The sequence below is a fragment of the Diceros bicornis genome, chromosome 20, assembly GCF_020826845.1.
Source record: "Diceros bicornis minor isolate mBicDic1 chromosome 20, mDicBic1.mat.cur, whole genome shotgun sequence".
NCBI lineage: Eukaryota > Metazoa > Chordata > Mammalia > Perissodactyla > Rhinocerotidae > Diceros > Diceros bicornis.
In genome coordinates, this window is record NC_080759.1 from 11696501 (window position 1) to 11713521 (window position 17021).

The 17021-nt window shown below is 36.3% G+C and overlaps 1 protein-coding gene and 1 pseudogene across 1 annotated transcript in view; both read left to right on the plus strand.

Annotated features, from left to right (window-relative positions):
• The window catches only part of ADAMTS6 (ADAM metallopeptidase with thrombospondin type 1 motif 6), a 320979-nt gene that overhangs the window by 216371 nt on the left and 87587 nt on the right, over window positions 1-17021 (plus strand). Inside the window, exons 12-13 of the mRNA XM_058563973.1 lie at window positions 5759-5904; window positions 8293-8356. Of these exons, the coding sequence (XP_058419956.1) occupies window positions 5759-5904; window positions 8293-8356 (210 nt within the window). The remainder of the gene's footprint in view (window positions 1-5758; window positions 5905-8292; window positions 8357-17021) is intronic.
• On the plus strand, window positions 11826-16454 carry LOC131419336 (ribulose-phosphate 3-epimerase-like; annotated as a pseudogene).

Consider the following 17021-nt stretch of genomic DNA (forward strand, 5'->3'; position numbering starts at 1 on the left):
TATTACAGCCATTGGATGTTTGCCTGAATAAACCATTCAAGGACTGAATAAGAACCATATGGTCTGAATGGATGTGCTCAGGGACAGTAGCATTAACCAAAGGAGGAAATTTGATGAGCCCAGACGGTACACTGGTTGGTACTGTGTGTCCATAGGTCAGACTCCTACAAATCAATCAATGTAACTTTCAGCCAAAAGAATTTTCCTTAGACATGGCATATAGCCCTTTGGACAGGAATCAGAGGGTTGCCATATTTGATGAAATAGTAAACAAAGATTTAGACTGATAGTATGTTGGCATTGTTACTGAACAGGATGTTAAGGATAATCAAAACCCAATCCTTGCAAGCTCTGATGGTGACTACAAAGAAGGTTTCAAATACTTGGTTTATTGCCAAAAGATTGATTTAGTGATTGTAAAAGACCAATTGGAGATATAGCCCAGCATTTTTATACATGACATTGATTCCTAATGTCTTTGCATGGGAAACGTAGGACTGGATTAGAACAGGATTATTATTTACCCTTCTAAAGCACTGGTTATATAATAGGACATTTGCAGCCTTACATCTTAATTCACTTAGAGTAGAATATAATATGTTTTGACTGGGTCCCAAACTATAAACACAGGAAGTGAAGAAAGAATAGCTCTTCCAATTGCTCTAGAAATTTAAATAGTATGGGATGACAAGTTCTGATTTAGAATTTGGGCTGAAATAAGCTTTAGCATTCCTGCACCTGCACAGTGGAAAGATAAGGCATTTAATAGCGCTTTGTTCCAACTCTGAGCTTTTCTGACTTGGGAAGAACGTTCTACGTTGAATCACCAATATCACTTCCTTTAAAATCTTAGGATTTCCTTAGAAGTATCTCATTCCAGGTGCTGGCTGGACCCAGTGCTGGCTATGGTACAACATCTACCATAATCACATCCTAAAATGGCTCTCGTTAAAAAAAATATAGAGAGATATGGATATAGATATCTAAATATATATATATTTAAAATACTGTGTATACTCATCTTGAAATTTTCCTTTGTGGAATTCTGAGAAATTCTCAAAGTTAGATTGTTTGATTTATAATATATCTTGCTTGAAGATAACTCCGATGTAGATCATGAAATTCAGTGGTCTAATAGCAAGAGATGTTGTCTAATAATGAATAAGTATTTCTTAAGAAAACTTTTAAAGCCTTACTGGACTATATCATCTTTGTAGATACTTTTTAAAACATATTTATTTTATTTAGAAAGAATGTGAAAAGCAAAAATGAACAATATGAGATTTTACTCTTAGAATATGATAGTTGCACTTCTTTCACATTTCTGAATCTGGTTAAACACACCTGAATTAGCAAAAAGAAGGCCAAATTTATCCAATTTATCTGGACAATTTAAGCTGAAGTAACATGACTGATGTTTAAAATAGTCCAAAATCACTAGATTGTATATAACCTTTGAGAATAAAGATTAGAAACTGGTTTCCATCTGAATATTTAACTTTTCTAGTTTAAGAAATGAAGTAAAATTCTATACCTATAGAAATAGAGTTTTTACAGTTTGGACAACTTCAGGTGAAAAAAGGATAAAAATAAAAAATACGATACTCAAAATTTTCACCTTTATGTGCTTATAGGATTTGTATACCTCAAGTTGCCTTATTTGGTGTAATCTAATTATATTACTTATGACTTACACACATTAAAATCTTAGTATATATTGATTAATGTGATCTTTTAGAAAATTAGCTCAAGTAACTTGATCTACATGGAGTCCACTATAGGTTTCTTAAAGCACTTATAATTAAGTTAAATGTTTCTTCTCTTAAAATCATATGCTACATCAAGATAGCATATGGTAGTAGTCTGCTCCTATCACCAGAGGAGAGAAGTCATGAGAATTCTAAAGAAATCCTTTCCTATAAATACAAGGTAGGAGGAACTAAACAAAACACAAAAGAACATTTTGCCAGAGATCAAAGTCCAACAAGTCCTTTGATAGATTTTTAACTTCTTTGAAGGTATGTCTGCATAGAACTAATTTCTCAAGTTGTCTTAATCCAAACCATATTGGAATCAAAAACTAAAGTTTGCCCCCATTTTATAGTTTGGGAAACTAGAGAAAAGAAACAAATGACTTACTTTGGACCAGAGATAGCGCTAGAATGAGAACTCGAGTTTATAACACAGCCTACACAGAGACCAAAGTTGTTAGCTTGTTAACTGTTTAACTAAGTTGTTAATTAGTTGTTAAACTAGATACTAGTCTCTTGTCAGCTGCTAGAGATGTTATGTTATTCTTATGAATTCATTTTTATCCATTAATTTTTGTTATTTAACTTTCCAATGTAATTGTCTATTATGTTATAACTCCATGGAATAGATATAATCAATAGCATAAATTTATGCAGTAAAAGATTCTAGCAAACCACTTATGAAATACTACTGCTCTGTAGATGTTAATTAATGATGAGAACTGAGCGACATTTTACAAGCTCAATATTATATTTATATTTTGCCTTAAGAATAAGTTTTAAAAGGAAAATGGGAGAATTTATGTGACTTCTTTCACTGTCCTATATTTTGTGAGCATCCAGGAAACACGTATAGTAATATTATTAAATACTTTGGAACCTACACCTTTCAGTATTCTTGTGGACTTCACAATTCCTTTGTCCCTGAAAAATGTAAAAAGTGAAATTTTGTCTCTACCAATTATGAGAATACTCAGGGAGGTCTGAAATAACAGTGGATGTACACTTGGAGCTAAGTGGTTTTTTTTTTTAATCTCTAGTGTTATTGTGTATTTTATGTAGTAAAAACAAAGTATATTAGAGTATTCTTTAATGTTTTCAAATATATAATCCTACACCTCCAATTGATTTTTTTCCACTAATTTTTGTGTATTTTTGGACAGATAATCCCTTTTCTGCCAGTAAGTGGCCTGGGGTAGCCAACCTCCTACAGGTTCTGGTTTCCTCATCTGAAAAAATGAAGTAATTAGACCACATTAATTCCAAAGTCCCTTTGAGCTTTAGGTGCAGCTCTGTGATTACATAAAAGAAATGTAAAATCAAGCTTTAATGTTATTTGAAATCAATAATGCTAAATTTCTGACTTAAAAAATAGGCACATTTTAAGATTTGGAATTTTTTAAGGTGTTAGTTGTCATTAATTGAAACCATGGGAAAAATTCAGTAATTGCTGGTCAGTACTACATCGCTCAGTTATTCTCACAGGAAAATAAGTGCAGGTATAAATATTCTTATACACAGCTACTGGTAATAACAAAAATGTAAAACTGGAGGTTATTTGGCGCAGTGTTGTGGCTTTTATATAGGTGAAGGTCTAACACAATTGGTGTATCATTATACAAATGGTTGTTCTTCCAAATCAGCTAGGTAAGTCATAAGCTGGCAGCTGGAACATTCTCTTCCTCTCAAGTGTACATTATCAGCAGCCCTGCCCCCAGAGTTGATACTATATTATCAGTTCAGGCAACTACTTCTGCTTCATCATTTTGGACAGATGATTTTTTTCTTTGTGGTAATTCTTATTACCCAAAACTCATAGACTTTCTTAATATCCTACTTTAATATTTATTGGATTTAGGGTCAGAAAGTTCTGCCTTATAGCCAACTGGATTTTGACTTCCTCTTGCCTAATTTTTTATAGACAAATGATAATTGTTCAGCACTTCTCTAAGAAAGTCCTTTATGTTGTTACAACTACTGAAACATTCACTGAGTGCCACCTACCAGGGAAACAAAGATGAATTTGACTTTCTTTACCCTCTGGCATTTTCAGTTCCTTCCCGACATGTAGCAACCAAAACAGGACACAGAATTCTATAACTTAACTAATATATTCATTCATTCAGTAAATTTTTGTTGCATATCCACTACATGCTAGGTATTATTCTAGACATTCAGCATTTCCAATAGAACATTCTGTGATGATAGAAATGTTCTGTGTCTGCTCTGTCCAACATGGTAGCCACTAGCCTCATATGGCTATGGACCCCTAAAAATGTGGCTAGTATATCTGAGGAACTGAATTTTTAATGTTAATTAATTTAAATTTAAGTAGCCACAAGTGGCTCTTGAGCCATTTACATACTAACAAGAGGAGACAAACAAAGATAATTTGAAAAATGAACAGGATAATTTAAAGTAGTGTTAAGTGGACTAAAACAGGAGGATGAAACCACTATTACATGTTGGAGTTGAGGGAGGGGAGGGCAGGAAGGGGTAGTGAGGTACCACTTCAGAATAAGGGTGGTCAAGGGTGGTCATCTCTGGTGAAATGACACTTGACCTGAAACCGAATGATGACAAGACAGCAATATAAGGAATTGGGAGAAGAGTATTCCCAGAGGACCAGCAAACGCAAATGCCCTATGGAGGGCACAAGCTTAGTGTCTTAAGGAAAAGAAAGAAGGCCAGTGTATCTGGAGCAATCTGTGAAAGAGAGAATAAGGCTGGAGAAGGAGGCAGGGGCTAGATCACAAAGGGCACTGCTGACCTGAGTTAGGGAAGTAGAAAACCACGAGTCTTTTAAGCAAAAAAGTGACATGAGGTGATAATATTTTTTTAAAAGATCTCTCTGAATGCTCACTGGAGAATAGATTGATTATACGTAGAAAAAAGTTGAGGCAAGGGAACCAGGTAAGAAGCTATTTTTCCAGTTTGATCTAGAGTGGTAGCAGTGAAAAAGGTGATCCGTGAAGGAATTCTAGATATAGAGAATTAGTATAACAAACTGATTACTTTCTAGGCATCACATGTCATAATCCCTTCACGTTTTAATATAAGATTGAATTTTTATTTAACAATCTGACATTGCTGACAGTTATTCAACTTTAATAATGTTCCCTATTGTTATGCATATAAACAAATGACTTGCAGAGCATCAGTATGGTTTGTCAAAGTTTGATAATTCAGAAAAATGCACCAATAAAAGCCTAGAAATGCTTGGTTTTTAAAAAAGGCTTTCATTTTTACCATATTCTACAAATAAGATTTATCATGTTAGAGTTATGAGCTGATTATTCGATGTCTGCGTCTCGATAAATTATTTCTGGTTTTCTACTTATTTGCAATATGTGTGGTTTATTGCAGAGAGTAAAGCTGAGAAGAATTCCAGTACACATGTTCATGCAGGGGCTATACACATGGCTAGTCATTGTATATAAGGGTTTTTTTGTACCCAGTCCCTAGTGTCTTGGCATTGCTTTTATTATGTCTGCAGTACTCGTGTAGATGAAATGCCACAACACATTCTTTTACTATTGTAGCCTCAACTGGACTTTTTTTCTTTTTTTTAATGAAAAAGCAATTACCATCATAAAAATTCCTTACTGGGGAACTTTCCATATTGCGTTGTCATTCCATGAGTCTAATAATAGTGGAATATAAAGAAAAAAAATTTTTAATACTAAAATATCTAAAAAAGACTTGAGGTCTCTATAATGAGAAACACTAAAAGTCTGGAGTAGAAGAAATAAGGAAAAAGAAGTAAAGTCAAGTTTTTTAGACTCATGGTACATGTTAGTGATTTATAAATCATTACCTAGCCAAAGATAATTTGCAAATCACATGCACCTTCACCATTGTCTAAACACAGTAAAGAACTCTCAGCCTGTTATCTATTGGGAGAATGCTAATGCCTATAATTGGTCATTGTCTGACCCTTATGTATTTCTATCCTGATGCTCTATCTGCCTAAAAGCTAATTCTGTGTTTTCTGTGAAATCTTGCAGTGGTGTTATCAGGGAGATTGTGTTCCTTTTGGCACTTGGCCCCAGAGCATAGATGGGGGCTGGGGTCCCTGGTCACTATGGGGAGAGTGCAGCAGGACCTGCGGGGGAGGCGTCTCCTCATCCCTAAGACACTGTGACAGTCCAGCGTAAGTAGCTAAAGTAAGCCGGAGCCAACAAAAAGACACAGTTGGAAATGATTCAAAGCTGTGGTTTCACATGTTATCTGTAAAAACGTTTCACTAGTGAGCCAAGTGCTTGTCTTCAGAACAGCAATAGGCACAGGAAAGTGGAGGAGCCTTGTTAGACAGACTTTCCTTCTCTTTTACTCCTTACTATGTAACTAAAAATAGAATAAAAAGAAAAAGAAAAGCATTGTGTATCTATCCCAGGTATAGCCAGACTTTTAATCTAGTAATAATCAGATAGATTTCCTCCTCCAAAAACTACTGAATTATGGATGAATCCAGGTCTGTTCTTAGCTACATTACCATTATTCCCAGGAAACCTAAGGTCTTTTCACATGTCACATAAAATTATTACTGCTACATTAGTATTAAAAGGACCAATGAGAGCACTTCAAGGGTTGAAATGCCTTGATTCGCATCACAAATCACAATGAAAAGAATACTGCCCGTGTGTTAAAATAGTTTCCATTCTCATGCCCCCATTAATCATCTTCCAGAGCTGCCACCACTTTTCTCCCCATGACTGTTTTATGCAGGTCAGACTGCTCCTCTCCCACCTTTTCTCCAGGCAGAGTCTGCCTGGCATAAGGCCAGCCCCATCAGTATTCTTTGCTAACTGTATTGCTTCTCCCTCCCACCAGTGCCCATTCCAGGTGGACACTTCCTCTAGTTGGCCTTTCCTGTCCTTCCAGAAACTAAACTGCTCCTTAGCTGCTGCATGTCAAGTGCTCTCATTTTTGTCTAGAGCTCAGGTTCAGGGCCTTCTTTCCTGACAAATATTTGGTGCAGAATGATGTCATGATATCACTTCTGCTCCCCCACCCCCCGCTCCTTCTGGGGTAAAAGATGGTTTATTTTTATTTTTTATCTTTTCTCATTTTAACTGAGGATCCCTCTCTTTGGTTTCTCTTTCTAAATGTATCCTCTCTTGTACAGTTTTTAGCTTGAAATTGTTTCCCTTTATATTAGTTCTGTGTTTTCATTCTCCCATTTTCTGTCAATTATTACCCTCCTGGTAAACAGCTCACTGTCACCCACTCATAAACCAGTCATGCTATCACCATCCCAACTACCTTGTTTTTGTCTACCAACCTATTTGTCCCAAGCTGGTTCAAGCTGGGCCATTTCTCTTCCTTACTTAGAGTTGGCATTCACTGGCATTGAAAATATATTCTAAATGTAACTTTCATTATCCCACTGGTAACCAGTGAGCCCAAATTATAATTTAGACTTGATCTTTTTTTTTTTTTTTGTGAGGAGATCAGCCCTGTGCTAACATCCGCCAATCCTCCTCTTTTTTTTGCTGAGGAAGACGGCCCTGGGCTAACATCTGTGCCCATCTTCCTCCACTTTATATGGGACGCCGCCACAGCATGGCTTGCCAAGCAGTGCATCGGTGCGCGCCCGTAATCCGAACCAGCGAACCCCGGGCCGCTGCAGCGGAGCGCGCGCACTTAACCGCTTGCGCCACTGGGTCGGCCCCTAGACTTGATCTTTTTTGAACAAGTACAGAATAATTAACCTAAGTTCAACTGCAGGCTACTATATATTCATAACCAAAAGTATAAAACCCTATGATAATAAATAATATATCCAGATACTTAAGAGTGTAGCCTAGACCTCTTTTAAAAGAACAAGTTAGTTTTTCTATTCAAAAATAGAAATGCATGCCCAAATAATAGCATACAGCTTTCCCTAATACTTCAAAAATTAATTTATGTAAATCAAATATTTATTTTACTTTTTCATTAATTTGAGTGTAATATAAAGTATTTATATAAGGCAAACCCATCTGATGTTTAGATTTAATTTTTTAAAACTTCATGTAATATTTGAAATGAGATAGAAATTCATTTCTGCATTATTTACTTTGAACTGAAGCTATTTCCAGAGTTTAGTCTCCTCTCCTTATTTCCATTCTGGAAAAAAAAAAGCAAACTTTTCATTTCCTACTTGGTGAACATGTAACATCAGATTATGAGTTTTATTGAATATGATTCAAACAGCTTTTCATTATAAATAAGTGATTTTTAAACTCATTGTGATGAACTGAGCATCTGCTTATTATAATTAGAAAATACACTGATTTTTAATTGCATTTTCTTAAGAATGTAAATCATGACAATTAAGAGTCTTGTAAAGTTACTCAAATTGCCTTAATTTTTACGTTCAACACCATAATCATTACTGCTGACAATCACCAGCATGATTGTTACTTTAATAACTAATAAAATGTCAAAATTTATATTTTCTTAAAGTAAATGTTAATATGTTTTCATCAAGCAATATATGTGCTCTTTGTGTGGGTAAATATGTTATATTCACATGTTAAACAAAATGTGTTTTCAGACCTTCAGGAGGTGGAAAATATTGCCTTGGGGAAAGGAAACGATACCGCTCCTGTAACACAGATGTAAGTAAAACCAAACTCTGTTTGAAAAATTAGCTTACATTTCCCCTAGAGCAGGGAAGTTTTTTAAATTTTAAGCTGTTTGATCAGAAATACATGTGGGTGAGGTCACAGGAATTATTTAAATTGTTAATAATGGATGGACTGGTCTTAGGTCCATCAATTCCATCAACAAGAGTCAAGACGAAGCTCCAGCACTAGAGGCAAATACACTGTCCCCCAATTGCAATCAAAAGAGCTGCACACACCCTGAAGTGCCTTGCCCCACCCACCCCCAACTTTGCCACCATTATCTTTCTTGAGTCCACCAGGATTAATTATGCCCTTTGTCTCATATTGTATTTGCCACTGCAAGAAGCCCCAGACTCCCACATAATTCCTTATCTCTTGCCATCCAATCCCATAAAACTCTACATATCCCCTCTTCTGTTTCCTATCCCTGCCCAACTACTGAAATTTTTCTGTGCCTTCAGGAATTAATGATCAATCATCAGCAAAATCCCTTATATCTTGACGTCTCTGAATTTTCCTTCCCTTTACTTTCTTGTTCTAGTGGAAACTAGCTCTCCTCTAAAGATACTACTTCCTCTGTAGCCCTCTAAAGTTGGGGACTTGTGTTTTCTCCCTTAACTCTTGAATGACTGGTCCTGGAAGTGGATTAACTATCTTCTTTATATCTCATTACTCCTTCCAGATAATTCTTCCTCCTTCCTATCTAAAAACCACAGCTTTTAATTTCATGTCATCAGACTATTACCCCCTATTCCTCACTCTCATGCTCTCCAATCCTAGGCTTATCTTAATTCTTAGTTATTCCATAAATATGTAGATGATTTTTCTCTTCTGGATTTTTCCATCAGCATATAAACATGTTATTTCTCCTATCTTGAAAAAACAAAAACAAAAAACCTGCCAGTTATTTTCCCATTTCTTTCCTCCTTTTGAAACGAAATTCCTCAAAATAATGGCCTATACTCACTGTATCTAATCCCTCTTCTCATTTTTTCCTAAAATTTCACCTATCAGGTTTTTGCCTACATCATTCTACTGAAAATGCTCTTGTCAAGTCACAGATGACTTCTGTGTTGCTAACTCAAATAGTCAATTTTGAATGTTTATCTTACTTGATCTTCACTAGGCTTCCATGATATTACAACTTTTTGGTTGTCCTTTTATGTTACTACTTATTCTTTATTATTCTCCTTTGCTGGTTCCTACTCTTTTCTCTGACCTTTTAATGTTAGAGTACCCAGGACTTAGTCCTTGGCTTTTTTCTCTGCTTACCAATACTCATTTCCTTGGTGATCTCATCCAGTTTTATTACTTTTGATACCATTCATATGTCATTTGACCCCCAAATTTATATTTTCAGCCCAGAGTTCTTCCATGGATTCTAGATTCATATCTTACCATTGATTAGACTTTTAATAGACATCTAATATTTAACATGTCCAAATGTTATCTCCAAAATATTTCCACAAACCTGTTCCTCCAGCAGTTTTTCCCATCTCAGATGTCAACTCCATCTGGCTCAAGTCAAAAACCTTCGAGTCATTATTGATCTCTCTCTCTCCCTCTTTCTCTCTCCCTCTCTCTCCCTCTCTCTCCCTCTCTCGCTCTCTCTTGGTCTCCCAGCCTATATCCAATCTCTCAGGAAATCCCATTGGCTTTGCCTTCAAAATATATCATAGATCTGACAGGGCTGGCCTGGTGGAGCAAGCGGTTAAGTGCGCGTGCTCTGCTGTGGCGGCCCAGGGTTCGCTGGTTCAGATCCCGGGCGCGCACTGACGCACCGCTTGTTAAGCCATGCTGGGGCAGCGTCCCATATAAAGTAGAGGAAGATGGGCACAGATGTTAGCCAAGGGCCAATCTTCCTCAGCAAAAAGAGGAGGATTGGCGTTGGATGTTAGCTCAGGACTGGTCCTCCTCACACACACACACACACAAAATATATATATATATCTCTCATAGATCTGACTATTTCTCACTGCCTCCACTGCTACCACTCTATCTTTCACGGGATTACTCTAAATAACTTTTCCCCTGGATTTCCCAATTCTACTCTTGCTCCCTACAGTCCTCAATATAGGAGGCAGAGTGAGTCACACCCTTTATTCAAAACCCATCAGTGGCTCCCCCTTTTACTTAAATCCAAAGTCCTTACAAAGGCCTCAAGGCCTACACAGTCTGGCCTTCCGTTACTTCTCTCAACTCATCTCCTACTATTTTCCTTCTCGTTCACTCTGCTCCAGCCACACGGACCTCCTTCCTTCTACGAGCCAGGCATGCTCCCACCTTAGGGCTTTTGCATTGGCTGTTCCCTTTGCCTTGTATATTCTTCCCCCAAAATATCTACATGGCCAACTCTTACCTCACCTTTACTCAACTATCACCTTCTCAGTGAGGCCTAGCCTGAATACCATATTTAAAATTGCAACCCTCCCTGCTCCCTGCAACCCTGGGACTCCTAATCCTTCTTACCCTGCTCTGTTCCACCCATACCACCTTCTAACACACTCTATAGCTTATTTATCGTGTTTAGTTCTATTAAATTTGCATCTTGAAGTAATTACATGTAGCTTCAATTACAATGATCATTTCAAGTTACTAGCATTGTTGAATCACTCACTCAACAAATAATTGAGTGCCTGCTGTATATCAGATTGTGCTAGAGTAAGAAAGACAGTCTCTGCCCTCAGGGATCTTATAATTTCCTGGAAAATCACTTAAGTGTAGAAAATCACAATACAGAGTGATATGATATGATATGATATGATATGATATGATATGATATGATACAATAAGTATGGGATGTTATAAATGCACAGAGAATTGGCACATAACCTAATTAGGGATTTAGAAATTTCTTCCCCTAGGAAGCTAAAGATCTGAAGGACAAATAGGAGCTGACAAGAAAAGAAGAAAATGACAATGAGAGCATTCTAGGCAGAAGGAAAATTAAGTGCAAGGCATGGAGGTTAAAGAGAGTGACCTTTATTTTGAGACATAAAGAAACCATTGAAAGATTTAGCCTCAGATCTATGCTTTAGCTGAGAATGGATTGGAGAAAGATGAGATTACAACAGAACAATAAACAAAATCAAGAAGAATGGAATTTAAGGATACTAGTAAGAATGATTGACGTGCTGAGGCATGTGTTCTACACTAGGAATGGCAGTGGAGTCTAAAGAGGGCTAACAGAGAGAAAATTAAGGACTTAAAAAAATCCATAAAAATCAGAGAACCAGTGTTGCAGGAAAAACAGGTGAGGGAGATAGCAGGTGAAGGGATCAGAGAATGGAATGTATTTGAATTTAAGATATGAGAAGTGAGACTATTCAATGATGACAAATCTGGAATGTGGCCACGGAAGTGCATGCCTAACCTTGAGTGGAGGTGAAGGAGTTCAAGGAACGACAAGGCTAGGGAGTTTGAGGAGTCTTCCATGTGGATGTTGAAGTCACTTAGGATGATGTTAGAACTTGGAGTATATAGTGATACTGTGAACCAGGTATCAAACTCTTTAATAAATGAGGGGAAATGACTATCATGAGGTTAGTAGGAACCAGTGATTTGGATACATAACATGAATCTCAGAAGAGCAGAGTTTTATCCAAGGGTAGAAGAACTGAATACCTACTGTATATCAGACTATGTTAGGTAGAAGTGAGAAAGCCAAACCTTCCTCTCAATTCTCGTCTATTTCCCTTGTTTTCATAATTGTATGGGTGGGCATACATTTTGGCCCTAATAACATAGGTACTATATAATATGAATAATGTATGATAGGTTACAGAAAAAGAAAAAAACATGCCAGACATCTCAGGCTTGTTGCATTTTACCCATCAGCTATGTTTTAAATGCTTAAATTGTAGAGCTTGCTATTGGTGGGTTGATATTTCTATTACTATCTTTGTCTTCTGTCTCAGCTTTTAGCAAAAGATAAGGAGAAACAGTTAACATAACTATTATGGATATACAAATAATTATGTTTTTTTTTTAGTTAATCTTGACTCTGCTAGTTCAGAGTTTGAGGCAATTCATTTACCATACTGAAATTTATTTTCATGCTATCCAAGTTAATAAAGCTGTCTGAGCATAAATTGTGTAAGCTGGGGCCTTTTAAAATGTAATCTAACATATGAAAATTTAAAATTTCAGAACACATAATCTAGCCCAGTACTGTCCAAGAGAACATTCTTCAATGATGGAAATATTCTATATGTACACTGTCCAGCCTGGTAGCCGCTAGCCAAATTAGCTATTGAGCTCTTGAAATGTGGCTAGTGCAACTGAAGAGCAGAATTTTTAAGTTTAATTAATTTAAATTTGAATAGCCACATGTGGCTAGAGGCAACCATATGGGACAGCACAGAACTAGACAGTCTAGCTGTGCGGTAGAAAAATAATTATTAGAAAGAAAATTGTCGATATTATATATAACATTCTCAAAACAAATCAATCTTAGATCATTTTAGAAACAAATGTAAGAGACTTCCATTTTTGGTAATAACAGGATAGGTTACTCTGACAGACATCTTAAAAAAAATTACTGAATAAGATTTTTTCTTATTATCATTTTAAAATCAGCAAAGAGCTTTCAAGATAGTGAGGGAAATGCCTGAAGTTTAAATTCTTTGAGAAAGGAGAATTCAAAAATATAAGTGGAGCATCAGAGCACCTAAAGTTCTTTTGCCCTGACGATATTCAGAGTAAGAGAAGAGAAACCGCTCCAGAAACCATGTCTCTTTCTTACATATAGGGAAAGTTTTTCCTAAAGCTTCTCCCCTGCTCCTTTAGCTAACTTCCTTCATGTTTTATCGGCCAGGAGACCACATGCCCACCCTTAAACCAGTCGTAGGCAAAAGGAATGGGATTACCATAATTGGTTTAGACTAATCCAGATATGCCCCTAAAATGGGGTTAAGGTCACCTTCCCTGAGAGGTAGATTCCTGAGCAAAAATCAGAATTCTCTCAGCAAGAAAGTAGGGAGTAATAGACACTGGGTATGCCACAGGTGTCTGCCTCAGAACTCTTTTAGTTTCGAACTTTACTAGTAGAAGTAGCAACCTCAGAAGTAGGAGGAGGAGGAGGAGGAGGAGGAGGAGGAGGGGGAGCAGTAGTAGTGGGAGTAACAGCGGTAGCTGTTGCTAACATTTGTTGAGTACTGACTACATACCAGACCTATTATTTTAACCATATTACCTTCCTGTACTGAGAGTTCTCAGTAGTGAGTTGGCTTGGTGAGCTATTTTAAATTTCCATTCTTTCAATATAAATCTATAAAAACTACAATAATTTAAAGTTTTGGTATAAGCTGTTCTGTTTCAACCTTGTTTCTTCAACACAAATTAGCTTATAAGTGATTGAGTTATTTTGTGCCATATTTTGTTCTGCTAAGTAATGCAGCAGCTGAAGTCAAACTACATTGACACAGCTGAACATCAGTGAAAGACTGTACTGGACATGATGACCATTCACCCCATATTCTCTTTTGGCTCAGTTTGGCCACATGCTCTGTCACAGAACTCCTTATTGTGTGTTTCTGCCTGTGCTTTGTACATTGGCCTCTTGTCTCTATAAGCCAGCAGCCTCAACTCTTCGTTATTAACTTATTTCACCTTTTTATTTTTTTTTTTAAAGATAAAGCCCAATGTTTACTCCAGTACTTTTTGTTAGAAATTTGCCATGTGTTTTTAAAATTGTGTTAGTATTTTATTAGAATTGTTATTGTTTTTGTTAATGTTCTGTCTTTGAGTTGTCTGCCTCTAATGCTGTTTTTCCCATATGCTTGTTATTTTTAGTGTGAAATCTTGCAGAAAGAGATTTTTCAGGAATGTATGTATTATATTAGAAAAGAAACTCTAATATTTTAAAAATCTATTGTAAAACTTTCTAGTATTATACAGACTATATTATAGGACAGAGAATTTAATGACAAATCATGGATTGATTGGAATTAAGATTGAGTAATGCAAGCAAGACTTCAGTATTTTCAAGTGAGCATAGGATGTTTGTGACTATAGGAGAATTATAGGGCTGTTGTGTTTATATCCTTTCCCTTGGTACTTTTTTCTAAATGTATAATGGTTTAAATGTTCTTTTTTTCTACAATGCCTGGGTGTCTGTTATGTGTGAGCTACCCTAATTAAGGGATTCAAAAGAGTATACTTGTCTTTTATCAGTTCAGACTCCTGCCTTAATGCATATTTTGCATAATTTAAGACTATGCACATCATATTTAGTGACCCTGTAAATAAGATCTGAGGGAAAACTTTCCAATTAGTTAGAATCAATTTGACAGTTAAGAAGTGGAAAACAATTCATAAGCATTTTTGGCTTGATCATTTGTGATCCAAGAGCTTCTCTTGAGACTTAAATAGGGGTAATACAAAGGATAAATTCAAATGATCCTGGAAGAATTTTTAAATTAGTGTCTAGAATGAGATCATGTCAGGCTGTCAAACAGCAGGAGCCCCAGGATTCTTTATTGAGTGTTAAGAATCTTTGAGACTTGCTCTGTGCTTTCTAATTTATGCCCAGAGTGCAGGTTACAATAGAAAATAGAAACTCTAAGAGATATTAGGGTGATTCACATGATCCTACTTGCATTCCTTTTAAGATCTTACAACCCATTCCACAGAGCCTGTCAGTTTGCCATCTGGTACAGCAGTCTTAACCCTGTCATTTCTGTGATTGACAAGCTGGTACTCTAGATTACTGCTTAGTTCTCTTTAATATTAGTTATAACTCTCTGATTAGAGTTAGTTAGCTTCATTAAAATCACAACTGAAAAACAGAATAAGTTAGAAAATCTGAGGAAAAGGAAAATAATATAAGGCTGGGATATATATGACAAGGTCCTTCTGTTTACTAAAGGTGGACCACAGATTTTCCTCTGTATTTCCTGGTGACCTGAAGAAAGAGGCGAACACTATCAGGTCTAAGATTCACAATATCCAGTAGCCGTGATACAAGGAGATATATCCACAAAGGAACACTTTACTATTTTGAAGCTTTGGTACTCCTCCTATGTGAATCCCTGCCCTGGTGAATCAAATTGAAACATACCAGGCTGACAGTACTCTTTTTGCTTAGATTAGAGGAGAAATTAGGACCTAATACCAATGTAGGCCAAACAGTCTTAACAAGCGGCAAGCACAAAAACAAGATAGCCACACTTTCTCCCTAAAGCTGATTTAATTCCCACCACAGACATTTGAAGGGTATAGGAGTGGTAGGAAGAGAAGAGCTCTCCAGTGGAAAGAAGACAGTGTTCCCATTAATTCCTGTCCCACTTCCACCAGTTTCAAAGAAAGAGATCCACCGAGATAGAAGAGGCAATTTATACAGAAAAAATCTCAATCTTTAAAGATTTTAAAATAGATCAGAAAAGGGTATCCAGCTGTAAAATTGACCTGATCACTCTCAACAGCAACATAACCAGCCTAGAGGCCAAGGGTATTTACACACTAGACTCTGAGGCTGATTATCTGTATCAGATGTATTGGACTGGCAGTTTGTTCCCTACATCACCATTGGTCACCCTCAAAAGCAGCTAGACAAGACTTCTTTCTTTGACATCCCCATGATGTTCTCCAGGACAAAATAGCAGATAAAGGCGATAGCTGTAGCAGGAACAAATTAATATGCTTTTCATCTTGAAGGTACTGAGAAATCAGGAGCCTTTATTAAAGACATATAGGAGAATTGGATGAAGTTTGGTCTCACCATTAAACCAGGAACTACAATAGAATATTTGGGATCATAAACTAATCTAATAGATATGGCCTTGTGGAAACTTAGGTTTGGAGAGCAGAATTTTATGGAAATTATGATGCCAAGGTCATTCGTTGAGGACACAGTCCCCCTCTTTGGACATAGAGATAAATGGTTGAGAAGGTCCTGATAGTTTTTATAAATGTGCAAAGGTACGAGCTAACCTGATGACTGGGTAGTGCTGTTATGAGAAGTAAAGACCCCAGATCTGTGCTCAATCTGCTGAAAAGTGTTTGCTCAAGACCTGTTCAGAAATATACTTTTGATTATTATGTATATTGACTCAGTCTCCTTTTTACTGGCATAAAAGAATATTGACTATTAATTAGGTATTTCTGCTTTCTTGAGCAATTTTTCATTCCAATGACTTAAAACTATTATGCAAAATGTTCTAAGAGGGTAAACCTTGGTGTATGTAGTATAACTATTTTAAGTTGCAGAATTTAAAAGTTAGTGTTGTGAATACCTTACTTGAAAACTTGATTTTTGTAAAGAGTAAAAATATTACTATATTAAGGTTATAAGCCAAATTTTATATCAAAGCCTAAAGAAGAAATATTAGCTACTGTGAGAAGGACTTTTCTACATTTCTAAAAAGAATTTCCTGGTGTTGCTAAGCTGTTTTCCAAAACCAAGAAAATCCTTGTGTTCTTCCTATTCCATATTATTTGTGATTTGTGTGTCTGCTTGATAACATGACTAGGATAGAACTTCTAGTTAAAAATGTAAGCTCTACTTTGGCTAGGATGGAAAGTCATATTATTCTTGTATCTTGAACGTCTCATTTCCCTCCTTTACTTTATGTATCAAAACTATAAAAAATTATGGTATTTAAAGAGTTTTTCAGGTCATTTGTGGTCTGTTCTAAAATTTAAGCATAGATTGTGT